Raw genomic sequence first — 25,171 nt, 5'->3', positions numbered from 1 at the left:
CACCATTAATTATGTAAACAATTATTATATCTAGTTTTAACTTAAGTCCTGATATTTCAGTTCTTGAATTTTGTTACAGCTCAAACACACTTTTAGTTGTTGTGCCTACTCAAAATAAACTGGCAAATAAATAAATACTTTAAAATAAATAAATAAACTGCCAAAGCAAATTGTTGCAAGAGCCACCAGTAGCGTAACATTTCATCCCATTGTAAGTCACACACACACAAAAAAAAACAATAGCCTCAGCAACCAGGTGACAAATTCTGAAATCCAAGTGGCTGAATACAGGTGAGCACAACGTAGTTTTATTGAAATGTGTTTACAAGGAGTGGACAGAGCAGGCCACGTATTTATAAGAATGCAAGGATAAAGAATTCAAGCTGCCATGAAACGATATTTACAGACATTTTAGCAGCTGTACACAAGGAAGCTTTTAATGTGGCACAGAGAGGTACCTCCAAAGAATAGACGAACTGTACATGTAAGTAAGGCATCTTTTACAAACGCTCTTTTACATGAAGAAATAAATGCAAGCAGTATTTCAACTGTTTATACACCTCAAAGTAAGAGAAGATCAAGCAAGAACTCTCACTTGTGCTTGGGGAGGTTGAAGCAAGGAGGGGTGTAGAAAAACTGGGTGGTCTTAGAAGGGTATTTCCTCTAAATCAGAAGAGGTTCCAGCTTTGCCTAGGGATCACTGAGGAAGAACTCTGAAATGCAGCAGTCAGTTCTTGTCTTAGCTCTCTCAGCAGAGGCACAGTAGACTCGCCTTTTGCGTTTAGAATTCTTTCAAAGAATTTACTCCACAAGTCACTGCCAGCAGACCTAAAACCAGATAGGAAAGCAATTTTCATTCAGAATGTCACACACATGGATGCTTGAGGATTCTTGCTTATATGTCAATCTCTCAATTTTCACTGAAAAGGGTATTTTGAGTCCATAGTTAAGAGTAGATAAAATTATTAAATTTCTAGCCTACAACTTTTAACACAAATTTTAGAACATAATTTACAGTAATACTGTAAACTGTACACTGACTGGATGTGGCAGATTTGAAATTTACTGCAGATCACCTAGGACTAAAAACCAGCTAGCTGCCAGTAACTAATACAGAGCTACAAACTGAAAAACTTGTGCACTCTTTACTGTTTGCTTCATTATGCCATATTGCTTCATTCAGTTTGTTTACCCAAAGGGCAGGCCCAGTTAAAGACAAATAACTGCAAGGAGGTATATATTCACTGCAGCTCTTGCCTCTTGCAATGCACCTTTTACCTGCTACCAACATATTTTTATTTTTTTTTAAAAAGGGTACTGGTTGTACAAAAACCATACTGTAATAATTTTCACTGGCTAAAAAAGGCAACACCACATTTGCATTCACATGCTTCATTAATTCAAGATATGTACTCAGAGTAGTGGAACAGAATTCAGACTTGCTTATAAGATATGTGCATTGTGTAATGGAATTTGAATTTTAAGTCTGGTTACTAATATTCTGAAACGTTTCAAAAGCAATAGTCTATATACACAGCTCTTTAGAAAGTTAGTTCTTGCTTTAATGCTACAGGCATGCAGAGATCTCCTTTCTAATTTCATAGATAGTATATGCCAAGTATTGACCATCCCTTTAAAATGGAAAATATAGTTGTGCTTAATCCAACAACCTAAACTCTTTCGCACAGAGCGCAATTTGGCAAATATTAGTTAATATTTGGTCACTCAACTTTGTCAGCCTACAGCTTTCTGCTTAAACAGCAGCACTGGAAATCTTTGAGGATATGGTAAAGGTAAAGGGACCCCTGACCATTAGATCCAGTTGTGACCGACTCTGAGGTTGCGGCGCTCATCTCGCTTTATTGGCCGAGGGAGCCGCCGTTTGTCCGCAGACAGCTTTCGGGTCATGTGGCCAGAATGACTAAGCCACTTCTGGCGAACCAGAACAGCACACAGAAACGCCATTTACCTTCCACCGGAGCGGTACCTATTTATCTACTTGCACTTTGTGCTTTTGAACTGCTAGGTTGGCAGGAGCTGGGACCAAACAACAGGAGCTCACCCCGTCATGGGGATTCGAACCGCCGACCTTCTGATCGGCAAGTCCTAGGCTCTGCGTTTTAACCCACAGCGCCACCCTTTGAGGACATGGTAACATTCAGTATAAACCTTTGCACAAGAAATCAAATTCTGCATGTGAGAGTTCTGTGGCACTTCAAGTAGGAATGGGGAACCTATGAGCGCTCCAGAAGTATTGGGCTACAACCCTCATCATCCCTGATCATTGGTCATGCTGGCTGGGGTTGATGTCCAACCGCATCTGGAAGGTTACAGCTTCCTCACCCCTGACCTAAAGCATTCCTCCTACCAGCTCTCAAGAAAAACCTCATCCAAGAACCAGGAATGAAACAAGTTGAAACAAAAAGCGTAACAACACCAGCAGCTGCAAACCCCATGTAGTGCAAATGTGATTAGTATCTGCATTTTAGAGAACCAGGCTTGCCTAGACAGAGTGTTAAGTGTTAACTGAAACACCTTAGTCAGTTTTGCCTATCTGGAAATCTTCTATCTACGTAATTTAAGATTCAGTTTAAGAACAGGAACAAGGAGTTCCTGCATACATACACAAACACTTTTGGCAAAGGCATCTCTTTTTCTGCAATATTCTGAACCTTCCAATCAACGTAAGAAAGCGCTGAATATACTGCTCCTTGCAAACCCATCACACCCACACCATGAGCCAGCTCCATGAAGAACTGCTGCTGATGTAAAACTATCTATATTAAGCCCATCTATAAAAGCAGATGGCTATAAAAAGGCAGCTTTGTTCCAACTCTTTAGAACACATAAAGTGCAACAGATTTTCTTCTGCATTGGAACAGACTTAAACAGGAATTGCCAGGATGGTTGATAGCAAAAAGGAAAGGCATCAATTTGCATCAACCATCTATATACCCCCTTGATTCTACTTATGTAGGGGATTAAAAGCAAAATATAATAAAGAGACAGGAGAAGTTGATTGGTAAACATTGCACAGCAGACCACTCTCTTGGGCAGCCTTCACCATTCTGATGCCCTATGGATGTTCTGCACTGGAATTCCCATCAGAGTCAGCCAAACCAGTCTACAAAAAGTTAACATTCCTCCTTCAGAGAAAAGATTGGTATACTACAGATCTAAAACACATATCATTCCATGTCTGAGATAAGTCAGCAGGTGCAAGGTCAGCCAAGTCAGTTTACTATGGCAATGGCCCAGTGCCATCTTTATAAGTAAGGCGAGTCAGTGAGTGCTGTCCATGAGTCGGAGTCTGTGTTATGTCTTGAATTGCTGGAGCAAAGAAATATTTCCTACTTGCATATAGATGTATCTGCAAAGCCTACAAACTGTATGTATACAGCAATGTCCAAAACTGAAGCTTGATCTTCTGTACTGGTTAACAATTTGGGACCTTAAGCTATCTCTATGTGGTGACTAGAACTGGGGGCAACTTCCACCTGGGGGGTATCTCACCTAAGATCTCCAACACATCATCCCTGACCATTGGCCATATTGACTGAGGCTAAAGGAGTCAGAATCTATCATCTGGAGGGCCACAGGTTCCTCATCCCTGGGTATATGGCATTGGGAAACAGAGAAGCAATGGTGTCACAGCTGATGATGTCTGGCCTCTGACACCTTGGCTTCCAAGCTAAAGATGTTGGCCATTCCTGAACCAGAATGTAGCAGTGGTGTGGATATAAATTTGCTCCAGAAAATCAAACATCAAACTGGCTTGAAATTCAGTTGCACAGCTACATTGGTATCCCTTCTCCTCCCTCAAGACCTGTTAGCATCCCTCACCACTTTACAATATAAATAGTTGGGGAATAGGGATCTCCTAACAACTCTTAGCACCCTTAACCACACTTCCCAGTGTTCTTTGGGGAAGCCATTGCTGTTTAAAGTGGTATATTACTTTAACTCTACAGTGCAGATGGAGCCTCCAATTTGCTCTGTTCATCAACTGATCAATACATGTAGCCCTAACTCAAACATGCACATACCATTAGCTGGCAGACGTTATCACTTCTACAACTATGAATCAGAACCAGTCAATAGAGGAGATAGAACTAATAGTCTAATACAGGAGATAGAACTAAAAGTCTAATACTTACTGAGATAAGTCTCTCATAGTTTTCCAGTGGCCTTTCTCCTGATAAACTTTCATGGGCTCCCCAAACAATATTAGATGTATTGTGTCTGCAATGCCAAGCAAGTCCACCTAAAATCACAACATCATTAGTCAGACTTGGTACTGTCCTCACCTGCAGTTTTAACACCCATCATCATTTAAGTTGCACAGTAAAACAATTTGAAAACTACTCCAGAAATACCATTATCAGCTTCTATGATGTCATTATGGGTTCTTCCAGTAAGTGATGCAAGAATTTTTTTTTAGAAAACAATTCTTACAAATTAAATATAAAAAAGCAAATAGTGGCAATTAGCTGCACATGGGAATAAAACAACAGGAGAAGTAGGCTGCCACCTTCTTTTAGCCAATAGAAGAAATGAAGACTAAGGTGAAAGGGGTGTTCCCATGTAAGAGAGTCTTGCATGGTTTGTGCAAACAGCTCCACAAATCCAGACTACATGCCACCTACATAAAAGGTCAGCACATCTGATTTTTCATAACGGCCAAGGGCTATCAACAATATTTTTTCTACAGATACATGTATTCACCTGGTGAGGAAGTGATTTATCATCAAGGATCTGTTTCCCGTTCTGGGTCTGAGCTATTGGAAAACTTTTTAGTGAATTCACTGCTGGCTGCAGCTGCAGGTCTAAGCTGTGGGAGAAATCCACTATTTTGAGAGCACTGGTGGTTTCAGCAACAGCGTTCGGATTGCAGATTCTGAGGAAAGATTTGTGGACACAAGTTTCTTGAATGCTCCATTGCACTTGCACTTCGCTATGCTGCTAACTCCCTCTAGTGTTTGTCTTAAGAACTGGTACTAAAAGGAGTTTACACTAACAGCAAATTATTCTATTATAGTTCTCAGTGTAGAATTACTGTGGATGAAAAACACGTTTCTGCTCCTTCTCCTTCTGTCCCCTTATTTCCCCGTAAAATCTTCTCCAGAGGTTTGGGAGAAGGAGTTGAAGGAAGAAGTCTCATTCCATTAGTGCAAGTACACTTAACCAACATTAGCTTTTTTCCCTATAAGAACACATCATTACAGACTGTAGAATAATCAGAATCTCACCCTCTGTTGGCATCAACCAGTATAGGACCATTTCTGTTACAATTCCTACATTTGAAAGCCAACATCCCCAGGGTACTTGTAGAAGTAAGCGCATAGTATAGCTACATATTTATGATCAAGACCATCAAAGGCTACTGAAAGATTCAGCCAGGTCAACAAGCTGCTTAGAAGCCTCAAAGAAAGGTAGGACAAAAATAGAATCCACAAAGCTTTAATTTACTAGCAACAACTTTCTACATTATGATACTGTAATGATACAGTATATTAATAATAATATTAATAAATACTCTGCATATTCTATTTACTCACAGCACTAGTACAAAACAAACATCCAACATTTAAAATTCCAGCCATCTGAACACCTTCTCCTCCCACCCACCCCGATCCAAATGACTTGTATCAATTCAGGATTAACTTTAGAAAGCACAAAGCCCAAGGTATGGGGTCACTGGAAAGGAGCAGCCAACCTGTCTCCCAAGAATAGTGTCCTTGGATGCAAATTTCCATGGACTATCTCCGCTCTGTGTAATTTCTCCACCACTTCTAGAAGATTGTTGACAATCCACGTGACTGCTTCTTGGGGCAGGGTATGAATCATATCCTGAGAAGGAAAGAGCAACATAATCTATTACAGTACTATGCCATCATGGTCCAAGCAGGTACATTTGATCATAGGTGGGAACCTATTGGGCTTGAAGAGGGTGATTTTGTCAAAACATAGAAAATAGCAAGCGTAATGTGTATTATAAGGACTCAGAATTGGCTTCCCCTTACTCAACCAAGTGATCACACTGATAAAACAAGTCTCTTGTACTTTTCCGCATTTATATGACCAAGACTCTGGATGGATCATTTAAACAGAAACATGTACTTTAAACCATTTAGCACAAGTTATACTGCAAGCATTTGAGTTCATGCATAAGCATCAGCATTCTACTAGCTGGGGGCAAAGGGATCTGCATTATTAACTATATGACTCGGGAACCACTCAACATTGTAGCAATGTGCTTTGGTACAATTGGGGTTACGGTGATACTCTAGATCAGGGGTAGGCAACCTAAGGCCCTTGGGCAGGATGTGGCCCAATTGCCTTCTCAATCCAGCGCACGGAGAGTCCGGGAATCAGCATGTTTTTACATGAGTAGAATGTGTCCTTTTATTTAAAATGCATCTCTGGGTTATTTGTGGGGCATAGGAATTTGTTCATTTCCCCCCCCCCCAACAAAAAATATAGTCCGGCCCACCACATGGTCTGAGGGACGGTGTACCAGCCCACGGCTGAAAAAGGTTGCTGACCCCTGCTCTAGATAACAAACATGGAAAATCTCAGAGTGCCAGAAAACAAGGCCAAGAAGATGCATATATCACCCGCACCTTAGGATTGATTCTCGAATACAAGTCCTGCTTGGCTTTTTCCTGCACTGTATTGCTTGAAGATGCAAACTGTAAACTCAGGGATTTATTTATGTGGCACCACCCAAGTTGCACATCATACTTGATGCAAATAATGAGGTGACTTTCTGCCCAACCACAGCAGACTTACACTTTAAACAAAGGCAAATGCGAGGTGGCGGGAGACGGGGAAGGAACTGAAGGCAGGGCTAAACAGAAGAATACTGTATGCTGTTACTGCAGTTCCTCCAGCTTAGTTATGGTAGGGATATGGGGGACTCCTATAATCACTTGGTGGGGGAAACTAGAGAAAATGGCTTCCAGCTGTCTATGCACTGCCTAGTTCATAGTAAACGTTTCTTCACACGGTTGTGTCTATGCTCACATGGCCACATGGAAAAGGATAAGTGGAACCAACATTTTCAGACTCATTTTCAATATGCACCTCAACTCTGCCCATCATACTAGGGTTATCCACACTGACCTGGACAGTAAAATCATTTATCCCCTTGTGCAGAGTCACACAGCCATTGTGATATAAGAAACAAGAGCAGTTTGCATTAAAGCTCTGATCAAACTCAGTGCCTAGACGCTCTTGGAGTTGCAGTGTGATATAGAAGTCCCATGGCAGAGGTTCTGAATAGACCTAAACAGAAGGAAAATAAAAATACCTATAGTTGAAACTGCACCATTGACCTAAATGATTGTTCACACAGAATCCAGATGACTTCTGTGCTGGATGGCAGCCTCTATGCAGCATATTATAATCCTGAGCTGACATGACAGGCCTCACAGCATAACTAGGAAGGCCATTTTTATACTGTCATCTCACCCAATGACATCCATGCTTACAATGTGCTCTAGAATTACTGCCAATACAACTTATATTGGATAACACAGCACAGCTCCACCAAAGCAGTTTGGAAGAGATGTGAATGCAAAGTGGCCCATCCCAACCTAAACATCTTACAGGGAAGTTACAAATGACCTGAAGAAGTGTGCATGGACACAAAAGCTCATACCAATAACAAACTTAGTTGGTCTCTAAGGCGCTACTGGAAGGAATTTTTTTTATTTTGTTCTGAATTAGAATGTTCTCCTTCATGAAGATGCAAGAATATGGTAAACAAAAAGAGAAATCAAAACACGAGGACTCCTCATTAAAACTTGCAATCTTCATCAAGACTCTCACCCAGCTGAATGAAAAGTAAAGTTATGTTATACTGCTTATTTAAATTGAACTGCTAAAAGCTGTTTTCCACACCCCCCACTACCAATAATGTCTGGAACAAGCAAGCCTTCAACAGCATGATAGAGCCCATTCAGAATATTAAATATAAGATAATAACTAGTAAAAACAGCACATGACGGAAATAGTATATCATTTAAACATTATAAAACCCCAAGTAGTCAAGAAAAAAAAGAAAAGGAACCAAGGACATTAACCATAGGTGATCAAGGATAAGACCTTCTCCACTATAAAACCTGTGTTGTTGAAGTCCCTTCCCAAGAAAACTTCAACTGGTATGAAGTCTCAGTTATGGACACCAGGTTAATACAGTTTTATTCTCACAGGCTATTAGCTGAACTGAACTTATGATTTTTTATAACTGCTGCTCTTTGGATAAGCTATGCCCTTACATTTCTAGGTTGGTTTTATGGTGCCTTTCTGCTTTTATGTTGTTGTAAATTTAAGATACTTTATAATATCAACACAGCAACATTTTATTGTGTATTTTTGTTCCTAATACCTTGGAGATTTCAACAAATTGAAAAATGGGGCATCTAGCTATTCAGAACAGAAATAAGAGGGCCCCAACACAAGTCAAGGAAAAATAAGAAGGGCGTTGATAAAGGAGTAGTGAAGATACTGTGGAGTTGGGTGAACTATAAGGAGGACACTTATATACCTTTATTAAAACTGTATTTGAGTCTTCATCTGCACAGCTGGTTGCTACAGCAGAAAACAGCTTGTCCCCTTCACTGATCAGATGCTCCTGAGTGATAGAGTATTTCACACCCCCTGTTGAAACAGAATTTTAAGACTGAAGTAATCATGGCCACCACATGTTGAAAACAATCTCTGGAGAGAACATTCTACAATATAGATAATTAAAATTTAAGAAAGCTGACTTCTGTTGCCTTTAATGTTTTCAAACCTGAAGTCTGAATCATGGATAAGATCATCCAGCCCTTTCTACAAATTTGCAAATATCATGTTTTTCAATCACTGCCTCACAATGGGCAGGAGTCAACTCATGAGTCCCACCAGCAGAAGCACTGTGCAAGGACTTCCACTTGCTCCCCCCCCCAAAAAAAAAAAAGGCTTTGGGGAGGGAAAAGAACCTACAGAACTGCATGTGGAGGAGATTTGGGGAGGGGCTCATTACATCTGGCAAGCCAAAATGCTTTCCCTGACATAAATTGTCTTACCATGACATCAAATTCCTGCCCAGAATTGACAGGTGCTGTCATATATTTTTTAATTAATTTGGACAGCTACAGCTCGCTTTGCTTAGTTACTATGTATTTTGGAAAATGGCCCAAGTGTTCTCTATGCCTTTGGATACCTCTTAAGATACTGTAACCAAACTTTGCATTTTGGTTCCTAAGCTCAAAGAGCAGGCTTTTGTCTGCTTGGATACAATTAGACAATTTTGCTTCAAGCTGCAGGCTTCACCTTTCAAAATTGTACTAGTTTTGGTATTTCTTAGAATTTCTGAGCAATGCCAAGTACAAGGCTGCTAGTGTTACATAACAAAATACTAGTTCAAGCAAATAAGTAATCCATTCAAGATACCACAAGCTAGGCTTAAGAAACACCGTATTTTTTGCTCCATAAGACACACTTTTTTCCTCCTAAAAAGTAAGGAGAAATGTCTGTGCGTCTTATGGAGCAAATGTGTGGCTCCCTTTCTGGCCCTGCCCCCTTGCCCAGGCCTCCAGTGTTGAATGTTCTGCAGAGGAGGCTGTTTGTTTCCCCAACGACATGTGACTGGCTGATTAGATTATCTATCTGGAAACTGTAGAAAAGGCTCCCTTTCCTTTCCTAAAGAAGCTGCAGAACTGAGAGTTGAACCCCATAAAAACAGGATTTTTTCCCTTTGCAAAGTAAGCTCAACAATTTTGAGCTGATCCTCAAAATAGGGGGCTTTTTCCCTTTGCAAAAGAAGTTGCACAAGTGTGAGCTGATCCCCCCCCCCCAAAATGGTGCTTTCTTCCTCTAAAAACTAGGTGTGTCTTATGGAGCGAAAAATACAGTATTCATAATATTACAAAGTTTACTGACAACTATTCTTCCACACAGCAGCATTATGAGACCAAGCAAAGTGAACTAGGTGGGAAAATAAAGCATACTGGTTTGAGGAGCTTGTGTGCGCACATTTTTTATATTTCAAATAAAAAGAAATCAGAAACATGTGCAAACTAGGCTACAGGTTTTCGTCTGCTCAGAAGAATTCTAGCATAACAAAAAAATCTAATCATTTTTACCAATACAAATTTCTTTTCCTAGCTCCATCCAAGGCATAGGCTGAGCCTCCAATTTAAAGTCAGGAGACTTTGTCAACAAGTCTGGAAGGGGTTGCAACAGTTGTTTCCGCTGCTCGGCATTCCACAGCCTGTCAGGAGAGTAACCTAAAACAGGCAAACAAGCAAAACTATCAGTTACAAGTTACAACTATTGATAAGGACTGCATGGGCATCTCTCTCCACTGAAGATATTAATATTTCTTTTATTTCCTAATACATTCTCAAAATTCAATCATTCAAGCAATTTAAACATTTTTCTTCTAGAATCAGTTCTGCTTTTTCTGCCTTAACACTTAAGATCACTTCTCTTTTAACCTCTGCTTACACTACTAGCTTTAGCTGATTTTTCACTGCCATTTGATAAAGCTATAGGATACACCCCATACCAAACACTGTCAATCATTAAGATAAAAATACTTATTGTTCCATCAGTCATTTATCAAGCTAAAGGTAAAAAGGTAAAGGACCCCTGACGGTTAAGTCCAGCCAAAGGCGACTTTGGGGTGCGCTGCTCATCTCACTTTTCAAGCCAAGGGAGCCGGCATTTGTCCACAGACAGCTTTCCAGGTCATGTGGCCAGCATGACTAAACCACTTCTGACACAACAGAACACCATGACGGAAGCCAGATAGCATGGAAACACCATTTACCTTCCCACCACGGTGGTACCTATTTATCTACTTGCACTGGTATGCTTTTGAACTGCTAGGTTGGCAGAAAGCTGGGACAGAGCAACGGGAGCTCACCCCATTGGGTGGATTTGAACTGCTGACCTTCCGATCGACAAGCCCAAGAGGCTCAGTGGTTTAGACCACAGCACCACCCACTCCCTATGGTCATTTATAAAGAACCTGGAGGAAGAAAGCAAGTCATCAGCAGCATACTCACTAGAGCCATTTTCAACGTCACTGACAAGTTCATCAGCTGAGGTATGACCCAACTCCAGCTTCTCTGGGATTTGTTGAAATTTAATGGTGGAGATATGTGTAGGGGAACATGAAGATGCTGAAGATGCTGAAGAAATGGTATCTTCCTGACTTGCCTCCATAATTGGGCTATACATAATTGGGGAAAGATATTAAGATTTGCATCTGACAGATTTATTCAGACTCCCTTGACAATTCATAATGCAACAATTTAAGATCCTATCCCTTTAATGAAAATAAGTTTCAAAAGCATCATATAAAGCAGGGGTGTCCAACAGGTCGATCGGGATTAACTGGTCGATCCCCAGGAGGTTGCAATCGATTGCGGGCTCATTTTCCTTTGCTTTTACCTAAGAGCACCTGGCCCTGGCCCCTCTCCCCTGCCTGGATTTTCTCCTGATATCTGTAACAGAAGATGGAGTTTTTGCTGCAAGGCAAAATGCTTTCACAGTGCTGTTTTGATAAGCAACTAATCCCGTTCCCCCTTAAAAATCCCCCCCCAACAGAACCCCAACTAAATGGGCATAAAAAAGGTCAACAGCTTTTACCGGAACGCCAAAAAACAGGGGTAGATCACTGTCAGATTTTAATTCTGAAAGCAGACCACAGTACCTCCGGAGTTGGCCACCCCCGATATAAAGCATAAATAGAAATGAACTAGTTCAATTTTTAAAGAAAATATTAACAGGTGCTTCAATATTTATACCAAACTGTCCTACTTGGAACCTGTTCAGAAGCTATTTCACCCCAGGATTCTGCACAGGATTCTTTTGGGAGTGGACCTCAAGATTGTGCACTCATCACCCATGCTCCTTACCACATTTTTGATACAAACCTGGGGGTGAAATAGCATCAAAGCAGATTGAGTTTTCAGTATCATGAATCCGTTAAAGCTTTCAAAATTCTCACAGGACCCACAGAAAAAGAAGTTGTTTTTGGAAAAGAATCAGAGAGAGAAAAAGGCAATACAGCCCCCCCCCCAAAAAAAAGATGTATGGGTAATGAGAGTGAAATAGTAAGCAATATCTTAGTATATAGAAAGAATGTCTCCATGCTGCAGCTTGCATGGTTGCCAGTAGGCAAAGAAGGCCACTGAAAAATTTGAGCCACCATGGAACACTGAATCATGCAGTTCCTAGTATATGAAGGCAAGGCAGACATGTGTCCCACCCTAGATAAAACCACATGAAGCCCACTGAATCCTCTTCAGGTACCTCAGCTTCTTCGTAGAGAGGGCCTCAGCGTACTGATTTTCACTAAGAATTGTTTGCTGGCTCAGAGATGTAGGCTTAGATTCTGGATGTTCTTCCTTTGGTTTGTCTTCAAGCTTGTCATCAAGCTGATTTCTCTGTTCTGTTATCCCATGGAAAGGGGTTGATGCCAGGTGGGCAGCTCTAACAAAGTCACAGGTGTCTTCAGGATTAGGGCAAAGGGTTTTGTTCTTATACGAGCTTGTGAGAATTGCATCTTCATTCAACGGTTCAATTCCATTGAGTTCAGCCTAGAGAGAATCACATAATAGCCACCACCAAAAGGTACTTTTTGTTTTCAGAAATTTTGTCCAAAAAAAAAAAAATCTACCTGCTGAACAGCATGCAGGTACATCTATGGCAAGAATTTACTTCTGCACCACTTTGCTCATTACCCAGGTAAGAGACCACCTTCTAAATGAAACATGGAACCAGGGAAATTAATTCAAGTCCAGCATCCAGAAGGGACCCAAAGTTTATAGCAGCTATGCAATAAGGCAGACCTCAACTTAACATGGTTATTCTAGCTGAATCACCAGTTACGAAAGTCTGCCACAAGGGGCATCAGTACAAGGGTTTTATAGGCAACACACAAACAGCTAAACATTTGAACATTCTTAAAACAAACATCCTTAGGATGGAGTCTGAATTAGGTCACCCATATGTCTTAAGTCAAGGAGTATCAATTTTGGATTTCTCAGAGGACATGCTCTTCTCAGATACTAGTCCTGAAAGCCAGAAGGAATTACGCTAGACTGTGGGTAGGCAAACTAAGACCCGGGGGCCAGATTTGGCCCAATCCGGCCCGCAGACAGTCCAGGAATCAGTGTGTTTTTACATGAGTAGAATGTGTGCTTTTATTTAATTTGTGGGGCATAGGAATTTGTTCATTCCCCCCTCAAAAAAATATAGTCTGGCCCCCCCATAAGGGTTTGAGGAACAGTGGACCGGCCTCCTGCTGAAAAGGTTTGCTGACCCCTGCACTAGACAAACCAGCCCCTTCACAAAGTCAACAGCAGCAGCTTCAAGAAATAAGAGCTTTACCTTGGGAATGCCTAGGCTACTGAAATCAGAACATTATTATTAAAGTGCGGAAACAGAATTATCTTTAAAACTGTTGAAATTTATCTCTCACACCTATACTCTCATAGGGTTGCTGGAGGCCAGACAAAATTGGTTTAGTGGTCTGACCCAGCTCAGAGTTGTCCCACCCCACCCCCCCGCAAGTCTACACTGGTGTGAAACTGATTTAACACAACAGAGCCTTCACACATGATGGGTGACATATATTTAAAGGTAAGCAGTGCATACATATGTACACTTTGGTCAATGTGTGAAGTGGTCCTTAGTGACAAGATGCCACAAGTGTTCATTTAAGAGGTAACAGGATATTCTACATAGATCTCAATGACTCTAAGCTATGAAAAACTTACAAATTTTTCAGGGGATATATTTTCCTTGGCAGTTATACTTTCTGAAGGTTTGCGAACAGCAAGAACTCGTCTGGAACGTACCACTGGAGGGCCAGTAGAAAGACTAAAGGAAAAAACAAATATATGAACAGGTTGACTTCGAATGTCAATTCATTCCATTCAAGAATTTCACCACTTGCATTCATTTTCTTCTGGGTTACAGGATTACAAACATACTGTACAAATACAGTTCTACACGTACATTTAAAAAAAATTATAGGTGGTATAACCTGTATTTTAATAAACTGGTTTTTGTTTATTTGTTTGTGTCCCCCCACCCCCCATTAGGTTTTATTGTAATTTCATTGGTGTTAGCCGCCCTGAGCCTGGGGTATAAATAAAATATTATTATTATTAAAGCATAAAGAAAGATCAATGAATTTTCTTGATCATAAAATTGATCCCAACATAGAATGCTTTTAAAACAAATTGAGATCACTCTGTCTCCTGCTGAGAAATTAGTTACACACAGTTACCTGGTACTCGCATTTTCTGATGCAGATTCCTCAACAAATATAGAAAATGTCAAAGGATTCACTGCAGAAGGAATCTCAAAATCTGTGGAGAGGAGAGCCAATAGACTTTAAAAGCTGTTTGGAATTATTAGAGAATATACTTTTTACTGAACACATTGCAAAGGTGCAGTGCAATCAGCCAATTCCAGTAGCCCATCTTCACATCAGATGACCATCTAGCTCACCAGCAAGTTCCACTGTAACAGTGAGGATGAAAACCTATAGCAGGAAGCACATGGTATCCACTAAAGAAGTTCTCAAAGCAACACGTGTGTGAAAGAATGCAAATGTTTCAGCCATTTTACGTTCTGTTTGTTGTAAAAGGTTTAGAGCTTTCTGTGCAGGAAGACAAGAAGTTCTTCCTATGACACTTGACACACAAAAGGAAAATGGCAAGTCTAGCAACTAAAAGGGGGAGAATAAGCAAAGGTAATTAGGGGAAAATGAACACACATAGAATCTACTGTCCTGATTAGTGAAAAGGTTGCAAGACAGAGTAACATGATGAACTCAGACTAGATGTTCTCTTGGCCTAACTTAGGTCACATGCTTACAGTTTTGTGGCTTTCACAGTGGGTAGGAATAGATTTTTTAAAAACAAAAGGGTTTGTTTTTAAAACTGTAAATTCTACACTTCTGTTAAACAATTTAGATAAACATGCTAGCTCCTACAGTTAATCTACAAAATGTATTTGAGCTAAAGATTTCCTCTTGTCAAATGAGGAACCAACTTTATCATTTCATGTATTTACACTCATTTTCATCTGAGGAAAACAAGCTGTTCTACTGTGACCAGCAACTTTCAAGTTTTCGTTTTTGCTTGCTGCTTTGTTTTTGTGAGGGTGAGGATGGATCAAAGCAAAGTAAAGCAGGAAGGAACAATACTGGAAAGAAGAGATGGGTTGCTGACTTCTGTGTGTCCAGGGCCAGACTGCCTTATAGCAAGCCTTCCAAAGCGGTAGGCCCAGAGTCAAAGAGCAAGCAAGGCTTTAGACAATTAAGTATCAGTAATTAGTCAAATATCGGTCACCCAAAAGAGATTAAGCATAAGTAGACATAGGGGTCAAGTGACGGGGGGGAACTGAGAAGTAGGGGGAAATGAGAAAGAAAGATTAGAGGCAGTCTCAGATTCTATTCCATCAGGGTAAAGAAAAACCTCAAAAACAAGTAGGCAGACACACACTGCCCATTGCCCCCTCCTGCTGCTCCTCAAATGATTAAAATTAGCCTCAGTCATTTAACAGAGTGTGCATACTGCTTAATTGTAACTAAAACCTCTAAGTGGTTTTATTGAACACATAGGAGGAAAGTCAAGAGACTTCCTTCAAGCAGGAGCCTACGAACAAAACTTACCGCTAGAACTTGATTTCTCGTGTGGAACATTTCCAACCAGATCAAGATTGCTATAAAGAAAGCATTGGATTAAAAAAAAATACAGGGCACCGTTCAGATCACAAGAGCAGACAATATAGTAAGCCACCCCACACCACTCTGAAACATATTTTGAACTGGCATATCATTTAAATATCTGACAATTTAAAAAAAGAATTTTCTTTTCTCCAGAGCCAACTCCCACTTTACCTTTTCAATGAAAAAACATCTGGAAGGCATTCTTCAACAAATGCTTCATCATCGGCCAGAGAGAGCTGTCTTTCCTTTAAAGGATGCTTCAGAATCTCAGCCTCTGCCTTGTCAGAAGACACACCTGCAGGCTCCTGCTCCACTACTTGCTGAAATAGTTGAAGAGAACAATTTGCTCACAAACCATACTCCAAATTACGTTCCATGTGCTCTAGAAAGGCCACTGCAAACAAATAGCCTACCAGAAATTAAGGTGGGATATTACCTGTGCACAGGATCTCTGCTTATCATTTCCTTGCTGTTCTCTCCCCATCTTCTCCAACTCCTCAATTTTCCTTTGTAACTCAGCTTTTTTCTGTGCTAAGGCCTGTAGTTCCTCTGTATGAAAGAAGGTAACAAATCACCACATATTCTCCACAATAGAAGCACAGCTAGAAAGACCACGTATAGTCCCAACCCTTTTCCCAGGTTGCCCTGTTGTAGACTTGGGGTGGGAAAGGGACTGCACATCTGAAACACAAGGCTCCCAACCAAAAGAAAAGAAAATGGACGCTAGTCCCTTGTCAAGTTTATTTCCTACCACCTGCAACATGCAGTGGAACTCTGTTGTTGACTAAGTTGAAACACATTTCTCAGAGGAGAGGGAAACTGGACTGAAGGCTGCAATGATCCTACACAAACAAGGTTGCTGAACAAACAAATACTGTAAGACATTTACACATTGAGTATTCTAGAGTAAAGAGAAAGGGGAAACATACTTTGATCTTCCTTGTCTAACTCACCTTCCATCTCTGTTTTTTTGTTTAGAAAGAGGATTGCCCCAAGGCATAGACTTACACAGAAGGGCTTACTAGCAAACAAGGCAGGACACTACAGTGCACTCTGGCCAGCTTAGAAAAATAATCTACAGGACGAGAATTCTTTGAAGAAATAGAGTATTTGATGATGAAAGTATTTCCTTGACTTGTAACATGATCCAAAAGTGCTTTTCAACCAATTTCTTTCTAAGAAACTAGCACAGGCTCTGGAAATCTATACATTTTCTGACTAACATTAAGCAACACTGGAAGATTTTCCTGTATTTGCCCATTTCTAATAGATACCGTCTCTTCTCTTTTTTGCTTTCTGTCGGTAGATTTCAGCTCTGATCTCCTCCAAGGAAAACTCCTCCACTCCAGCATACACTTTCTCTTTACAATACATTGGCTTTTCTTTCTTCTCCTGGCCATCCTGTTGATGGCTTTGCACACGATGTAGGGGATCCTCCTCCTTTCCAGGCTTCCAAGTGCTTAGTACACAGTTTATGCTAGACTCTATTTTACAAGGAGTCCTAAGGAGGGAAGTATGAAGCAAGAGTGATGATTGGACCAGGTACTTAAGTGCAAACTATTAGGACGAGCTCTCTATCTAATGGGTATGGGATTATGCAATGGAACAAGTAAACAGGGTTGTAATTTTGGTATTTAAAACTGCCAACTATGTTAACACAAATATCACTGGGAAGTTACTGTCATGTTCAACAAGCAAATATTTGAAACCAAAAGGAGGAAATGGTGATATGGTATAGCAACATACTCAACTTCATACGAATCAAATTATAAACTAAAATTTTACTATGTGTTCAGGAGCAATTTAAAGGCAAAATCTGTCTTGGTCATCCTGATAAATGCCGTTCTTCGTGAGAGGGACAGGACAAGTGCAACACTTGCTCCTGCTTGATCTCTCAGCAACTACTGATACTGTTGGTCACAGTATCCTCCTGAACTGTCCCTGTGAGCAGAGGGTTGGTGGCACTTTGTGTTTCAGTGTTCTACTTCAGTTAATGGGGATTATGCACCCATGCCGTTGCAGTTGTTATGTGGGATGCTACAGGGTGCTATTATGTCCCCAATGCAATTTAATACCTATTTGAAGCAGCTAGGAACACTCATTAGGAGTATAAGCTGATGACATCCAGCTCTTTCTCTGCAACATTTGAATCAGGAGAGGGTGTGACTGTTATGAACTGGTCCTGGATGCAGTGATGAGCTAGTTGCAGACCAGCAAGTTGAAACAGAATTCTGTTAAGAGGAAGACTCTGTGGGCAAGTGGTTCCCAGTTCCAGGCACTCCCTCAGAAATAACAGGGGGTTGTTTGCGGGGTAGTGGGGGTGTTCTAGAACTATCCTTGTCAATGAAAGCCAACGTAACTTCTAGGGAAAGGAACATCAATCAATATAAGTTGCTACACCAACTATGTCCTTTTCTGGACAGGGATAACTTGCCATTGTGATTCAAGCATTGATAACATCACAGTTGGGTAACTGATCCAGAAGCTGTGGCTGTTGCAGAATGCTGTGGTCAAGTTGAGATTATACCAGAAGGAATTGCACTGGAAGTCAACTGCCTACTGGGCCATGTTCAAAGTCTTGTTACTAACACATGAGAGCCTTCAACAACTTGGGGTCAGATTACCTGTGATACTGCCTGTGCCTTTATAAACCTATAAACTCATTTATTTCCCTATACAATCATTTAATCATAGCACTCTACAGAATATCACTGAGTGGGTGTGTTACCCAGGTTCAGGCATTTTCCTGCTATTTGTCCTGCATCCCTTTACCATGCATGAAGCATCATCAGTCGCTTTCGACATCTTGTAAAGACATACTTTTGTCCTGGCCTTCCCTAACCCATAAGGTTGAACATTAGTTAATACCGAGTTTGTTTTTATTATACGAAGGCATAAAACCTACATTGTTTGTTGTTGTGCAGACTCTTCAACATATGGAGTAAAGCTGGGGACTACAGCAGGGGAGACAGTAGCAGAATCCAAATTGTTCCGAGGACGCTAAAGGGAAAGAAAATCAGTATCAGTATGTTCACATATGACCACACCAGTCTGTCACGGTGGCCTTTTAGATGCTTCCATCAGAAAAAGGGAACCCTGACTGTTAAGTCCAGTCATGAACAATTCTAGGGTTGCGGCGCTCATCTCGCTTTACCGGCCAAGGGAACCAGCGTTTATCCGCAGACAGCTTCCGGGTCATGTGGCCAGCATGACTAAGCTGCTTCTGGTGAACCAGAGCAGCGCACAGAAACGCCATTTACCTCCCCACCGGAGCAGTACCTATTTATCTACTTGCACTTTGATGTGCTTTCGAACTGCTAGGTTGGCAGGAGCTTCCATCAGATAGCCCTTTACAAAAAAAAGTGCACCATATCAGCCCTGCGAGCATTCCTTAAGAGTACCTAAATATAAAACCTGGGAGGCAATATCACTAGAGACTGAAATTTCTTCTTCATTAGTTCATTATAGTAAGATAAATCAAAGCTAAATACAAGGCAAGAGCCTTTTCTGTCCCTGTGTAGAACCCACTACCTTGAAGTTAAAACCATGACTTCAACCTTCTGATCCAAGCCGCAAAGTATACCTTGGGTTTTGCCTCCTATAGAACAAATTTCTTTTCCCCACATTTCCTCTTATGCAAAACAATGCACAGAACACATTTCTCGTTCAAGGATGAATGGCAAAGCGTTTATATATCCCATCTAAGGCCTAGAGAGTGAATAACCAGGAGCTGCAGACTCTCCAGAAACCCAAGAGGTATCCCACACCCAAGGTTAAAACATCAGATGCTACCTGGTTTATGTATGCTAACCAGTGCTGCATGAAAAAGGATTGCAAGATAGGTTTAACTACCAGGACATTAAGACAGGAAATATTCAGACCAAAAACTTTGAATGGTCTGAAATAGTCAGAGAGAGAAGAGCTTTAGTTTTAGACTGAGCCCAAGATTAACATTAAGAAAACAAAGGTGAATTCCCCACACTCAAAATAAGCATTTACTTTTGAAAGATATTCCTACATAGGCACCCATTATGTTCCAACTGTAGTGGGAAGATTCACCCTTTTTCCTTACCCTGCCTGTGTTCCAAGGTCCTGCCTGCAGTTCATTCTCTTTAGCCTTTACTGCTGGCGGTACAACCCATGGCTGTGGTACAAGTGCAGGAACCTCAGCTCTAGGAGCTACAACTCTGTTCTCATCAAATATGGCAAAGCCTGGGCGATGTGATGCTTGCTGAGATGAATTATGGAGTCTCTGTTCTTGGCTTGGAACTAGAAGATGATACTGAGGTTAAAGGTAAGTGTTCATTGTTCACATGTGAGACTTATTGTTTCTAACATAGCCAAGCTCCACTTACGCTTCAAAGCATTTCCTACACGGCTGATTGGCGCTTTCACCATTTTCTTTCCTCTTCCCTTCAGTTCTGCCAGTGTAGCTCTTTGGGGTTCAGAAGCAAGAGCACCCAACTCCTCTTCCCCATCAGCATCTTCTAGATCTTGCAAGGCCTGTCGAGACACACGGGCCTGGAACTGCCTAGAGACAGAAGTATCAAGTTCTTTGCAGTGTAAACGACATTACTAGGGGTTTTTGGGGGGGTGGGGATTGCTTTCCGTATTCCCACAGGCCCAGTCTCTCTTGTGATAGGTTACCTGTGATGGGACTCTAGTTTATCTAAAGGCTCAGCTTTGAACTGCAACCCATCCTGGAATATCAAGTCAGCTTTCTGGTAATTCCCTCTTGCCTCAAGTTCCTCGGCCCAAGTGATGTAGAGTTGTGCCAGGGATTTGCCTATACCTTGGCTGTACATATAGCTATATAGGTCCAGCGGTTCACTACAACAGCTACCCTGCAAAATGCAATAGAAAAGTAAGGCTTTGTTGTATCAAAAGGGGGAGGTACAAATGTTCTTTTTCAGAGCAATTCTAGACTTCATCAACTTGGAATGCTCTGCAGCAATATGGAACAAAACAAAGCACACTTCTAGTCCTTGGGGTCTCAGAGACATTGGACTATGGAAGAATGAAGTGTTCTTTAAGCTGTTCACTCTCATTCTGTGATAAGCATGATCACCAGGATACTAAACAGTGCTCAGTCTGACCTGTGCTCAACATTCAAACCAGCCCTCATCAAAACATGAGAAGCAATTTTAAATTCAAATCATTAGCCCTTAGTCTTTTCTTTTTTTGGCTTATTTGTTATTCTAATATTTTTATTTTTTGTAAGCTGCTTAGAGGTTTTATTGTAATCAAGTAGAAATTAATACGGTTATATTTACATATGGTTAAAACAATGTTTCTAAAGCAAGAAACATGCTTAGTTTTTAGATAATTCACACATGACATAGCAAACATCCCTTCCTGGATGAAGAGAGAGGAAGAATGCTTCTTAAGAATCTACTCGGCACCTACAGATTTTTAAGAGATCACCATATCCCTTATATAGTGTGGGAGTTTCTACTAAAGGTCCCAAAGAGATCAGAAGCCTGCTCCACAGTAATTAGGAGCAGGGCTTTCAGTGTATCTGCTCCTGTTCTGTGGAGCAGCATTCCTATTGAAATATGGCAGGTGATCACTATCTATTACACTTTCAAGAAACAATTGAAGGCATTTTTATTCTGACAAGCTTCCCCAGTTGAGTCAAGAAGTCCCTGCCATGGGCATCTCCTTATTTTCCAATTCACCTGCTGTTATTTTTTGTACTGTTCTTCAGCCATTTTTATTATATTGTGTGCATTGCCTTGAGACATATTTCAAAGGTGATTAACAATCAACAACAAATGTATAATATATATAAACTACCTGCTTAATCAGGGCTCCTTTTCAGTTTATTATTACATTTTATAGTTGCTTAGCATCTATCCTGTCTCATGGCATTGTCATCAGTTTTGAAATGTACGGTTTTGATATTGTAATAGATACAGTACAAGAGATATGTCCTATTAGTATTAAACTCTTTTGGAAAACTAAGTAAGTCCAAACATGATACAGTTGGATGATTCAGAGGAGAGGATCAACTAGGTAAAGGTTAGATTCCGCCCCCCAATGAAATCTACCTTTTTTGCTGTGGCGCATGTGTCATTTCAGCATGGGCAAGAATTAGCCAGTGCAAATGAATGCACACATCCTCCCATAAATGGAGACAGTTCATGTGGAGTGAACTGCCTCAAGAAAACTCATGAAGTACAATAACTTCTGTGATGGAATAAGAAAGTCAACGAAACTTATTGATGTTCAGAGCATAAAGTAACCTACTACAGTCTGACAAGGCTTAGAGCTCAGCAAGCTGGAACAGAATACACATGAGAAAATTCAAATAATATATCTATCACTCACAAATTTAAGCCAGAGACTGAGATAGCGGGGGTCTTGGTAATATCTCTGCTGCTCATTCAGTGCTTTAACAGCTCTCTCCAAAACAGCAGAAAGGTTGCTCTCTTTACCACCTTGAGGAAAGGTTTGCTCTGTCCATTTAATATACCTAGAGATATCAGAACAATTATGAGCACAAGGAAATGACACCTCTATTTGAGAATTGCCCATGTTCTCATTTTATTATTTTAAGTTTTTTTATCCAAAGATCATCTGAAAACCTCAGGATATAAATACAAAATAAATAAAACAGAAGAACAAATAACAGCCCCCCACAACAAACCAATAATGCCCCCCTTCACAAAAGCTTACCTGTCCCAGACATCCAGTGGATCATCTCCATTATAAAAGCGAATTTCAGATTCAAATTCCCTGGAATTAAAGTAATCAGTACTTAAGTAGCTACAAATATATATTTACTATTTCTTAGCATAATTTAAAAATTAGCATCAGAGGTTTTTTCTCAGTTAAGTCTACTTTTCCTCACTATATACAAAGTATTTGATTAGCAAGATACCACATTTTGGAAAATTCTTTTTCAATAGGTAGTAAAGATTCCAGGTTTATAATAGTGACTAGCTTGTTTGAAATACTATTTTGAGGAGAAAGGACAATGTTTTACTTGACTAACTTGTGCTGTTTGGATCTCAGGTAGCAGGGCTAGGAAAATTCAGATCAAAAGTCACTGAAAGTTGAAGGAGACAATACTGAACTAGATTGACCAATGGTGTGAATGAATACAAGATAGCTTCTTATAGCTGGCTTATAGTAGCCTATGTAAATATGAGGTTCCTGGATCCAGCGCAGATTCAATTGCTGGAATAGCCAAGGCCAGCCTGGTAATGGCCCTATGGATCCTTAAGAGAACAAAGAGAGTGACTGCGCCAGAGGGGAAATGGGTGGGCCTCCTTTAACTGTTAGAAAGAAAAAATGCCAAAAATGCCAAATGTCATGTAAGCCCAAAGCTGGAAGAAAAGCTGCAGGCTGCAAAGGCAGAGAGGCGACCATGTTTTATTTCTATTTGAATCTAAGGCCACTTAAAAACAAAGACCTTAAAGCAGTGGTTTCTAAAAGGTGTGGCACCCTGGGGTGCCTTGAATGATGGTCAGGGGTGCCTTGGGCAACACTGGCCTCCATTCCTCTTTCCTTCCCTGCCTCCTCTGATACCCTTTCATGTCTCTGTCTCCCAAAGGCTTGCATGGCTGTTTGTTGCAGCAGCCCCTGAGTAAGCAAGCAAGTGCGTGAGGAAGCCCAGCCAGCCAGTCCACCAACCTTTGCTGTTGGGAATGGACAGATAAATGGGAGGCCAGGCAGGCAGACGCTGCACTGGACTATATTGTGCTTAATTGCGCAATGCCTGTCTAGGAGCTGAGTGCCTGGTGCTGAAGGAGAGCCTTTCTGCCATGTAGGCCCAGTAGCACCCGCTGCTGCCAATCAACGTAAGGTGCTGGCCTCACGTTCACATTTGGCCACTCTCCGTTGAGCCACTAAGGCTGAGAGCATCCTCTTCCCAGGCCCCTGTGGGGTGGTATGAGGAGGCATTTCTCTTTGGGGCGGGGGGGGGGGCAGCTCAGAGACCAGGGGCAGCAGCCCAGAAGACTCCCAAGGAGAAGGAAGAGGAGAGGGTGGGAGGCTGAGGGAACTGCTGACATAACTGGGCTCCTGAGCCCCACAGAGGTGTCACAGAAAGAATGTAGTTGGTCAAGGGAGCAGTGGACTCAAAAAGGTTGGAAACCTCTGCCTTAATGGATAGAGAGACAAACAAACAAACCATACTATGCTCACCGCTTTTGCTGCTGGATGGCTGTATGGCTGGAAACATCCAGCTGAGCCAGAGCTTCTTGTAGGGTAGCCATCACTCGTCCTTGCCTAAGAGGTTGCACATTCTCCTTGCTCAGCTCCCACTCGCTCCCATCCGAAGACATGGTAAACTGTATTTTATGCACACAAGGAAACAGTGCCTAGGTGCACGACTCCAGGATTACAAACCCTAGTGATAAAGAGAAATGAAAACAATGAGGATATTTGTGTGGAATGAAAGCAGGAATTCAGCTTGTCGGTATATTTCCTAGCAACCTGACAGTATACTTTTGCAGGGCCCCCCATCTGAGTGGTGCAAGATTCCAGGGGTTCCAGGTGCTTACCCTGGGTTCATGTTTCCTCAGAATGGGGACCAGAGAGACAGTCTTTAGAATATATGGCTTATTCATTTACACACATATATACAACCCGAGCTTACGGTGGAGGGGCTCACAGCATTAACACCCCAGAGGATATTGCTTCTCCCATAGCCACAGCCTTGGATTCCAGCAGTAATCGGGCATGTCTCTCCCTTACAGGCTTCCGCCTGCTACCTGCTTCTAGCTCACTCTTTCCCACACACAACTCTCCACTGTCTACTCGCGTGTCACAACTGCAAGCAAGCAAAAACGTGGGCGGAGAAAGAAGCGTGTAGGTTCTTACGCTCTTGCCATTCCCTTCGCGGGAGCAAACGGGTTAGCAAGAACCTCGCCCCTCCCTAGCGCCGTATTTGTCCACCGGCTTAAGCGCGCTTAAGAACTGGCTCTCCACGCCAAAAACAAACGAACAGAGAGAAAGCAGAGACTCGCCACCCTTCGGCTTCCCTGCCCCGCAGAAGAACCGGCTCAGCTAAAGGAAAAGCAGAGCGACAACCGCTCACCTCAGCCTCTCGCACGGCCTGGGCCCGGGGGGGGGGGGAGGAGGCGCCTTCCGAGGGAAGCTGCTTCTCCGGGCTCCAGCTCCGAACTCTCGAGGCTCCTCAGCAAGTCTCTCCTCCGTCCACGTTCAAATATTAACCGCCGCACACACGAACACCCCTCACGAGACCCCGCTCCGCCTTATTGGCTGCCTCCGAATACTGCCGCCTGCCATTGGATGGTAGGGAATGCAAAGCATGACGGGTCCGCCGGTGCATGATGGGAACGGTAGTTCTCTCTGGGTGTCGCTTGAAAGCGAGGAGAGCGGGCGAAACGGAGCTCGCTTCGCAGTGCCGCCTTCTGCAGGACGTTCACTCCCAGCAGCAGCACGCCCGCTATCTGA

The 25,171-nt window shown here is 41.7% G+C and overlaps 1 protein-coding gene across 2 annotated transcripts; it reads right to left on the bottom strand.

Moving 5' to 3' along the window:
- Positions 1–286: 286 nt before the first annotated feature.
- On the bottom strand, positions 287–25,064 carry BUB1B (BUB1 mitotic checkpoint serine/threonine kinase B). Of its 2 annotated transcripts, XM_083744428.1 has the most exons (23): positions 24,792–25,064; positions 23,897–24,101; positions 22,424–22,483; positions 22,076–22,220; positions 20,393–20,589; positions 20,101–20,276; positions 19,818–20,014; positions 18,651–18,745; positions 17,020–17,246; positions 16,182–16,294; positions 15,917–16,065; positions 15,689–15,738; positions 14,297–14,378; positions 13,782–13,884; positions 12,313–12,599; positions 11,061–11,227; positions 10,134–10,277; positions 8,552–8,664; positions 7,126–7,287; positions 5,717–5,850; positions 4,726–4,897; positions 4,158–4,264; positions 287–828 (listed from the first exon to the last, which is right to left on the bottom strand). In XM_083744428.1, exons 2-23 carry the CDS (start codon positions 24,034–24,036, stop codon positions 669–671), a joined length of 3,180 nt encoding a protein of 1,059 aa, XP_083600554.1. In that variant the 5' UTR covers positions 24,037–24,101; positions 24,792–25,064; the 3' UTR covers positions 287–668. The 2 variants fall into 2 exon arrangements, with proteins under 2 accessions (XP_083600554.1, XP_083600555.1); XM_083744429.1 differs by lacking the exons at positions 287–828; positions 4,158–4,264; positions 4,726–4,897 and adding an exon at positions 4,911–5,421 and having other exon boundaries at positions 24,792–24,956.
- Positions 25,065–25,171: the final 107 nt, after the last annotated feature.

The sequence above is a fragment of the Podarcis gaigeae genome, assembly GCF_964106915.1.
Source record: "Podarcis gaigeae genome assembly, chromosome: 1".
Classification (NCBI taxonomy): Eukaryota; Metazoa; Chordata; class Lepidosauria; order Squamata; family Lacertidae; genus Podarcis; species Podarcis gaigeae.
The sequence above is the reverse complement of the archived record's forward strand: the minus strand, read 5'-3'. Positions and strand labels throughout refer to the sequence as shown.

What these genes read in the sequence shown, in the direction of transcription:
- BUB1B (XM_083744428.1), bottom strand. Translation starts at nt 24,036, where the DNA reads ATGTCTTCGGATGGGAGCGAGTGGGAGCTGAGCAAGGAGAATGTGCAA. An exon ending in AAACTAGAGTCCCATCACAG is followed by an intron (nt 20,277 to 20,392) that starts GTAACCTATCAC and finishes TTCTGTCTCTAG; the next exon opens with GCAGTTCCAGGCCCGTGTGT. An exon ending in TAAATGATTTTACTGTCCAG is followed by an intron (nt 5,851 to 7,125) that starts GTCAGTGTGGAT and finishes TTTCCTTCTCAG; the next exon opens with GATATGATTCATACCCTGCC.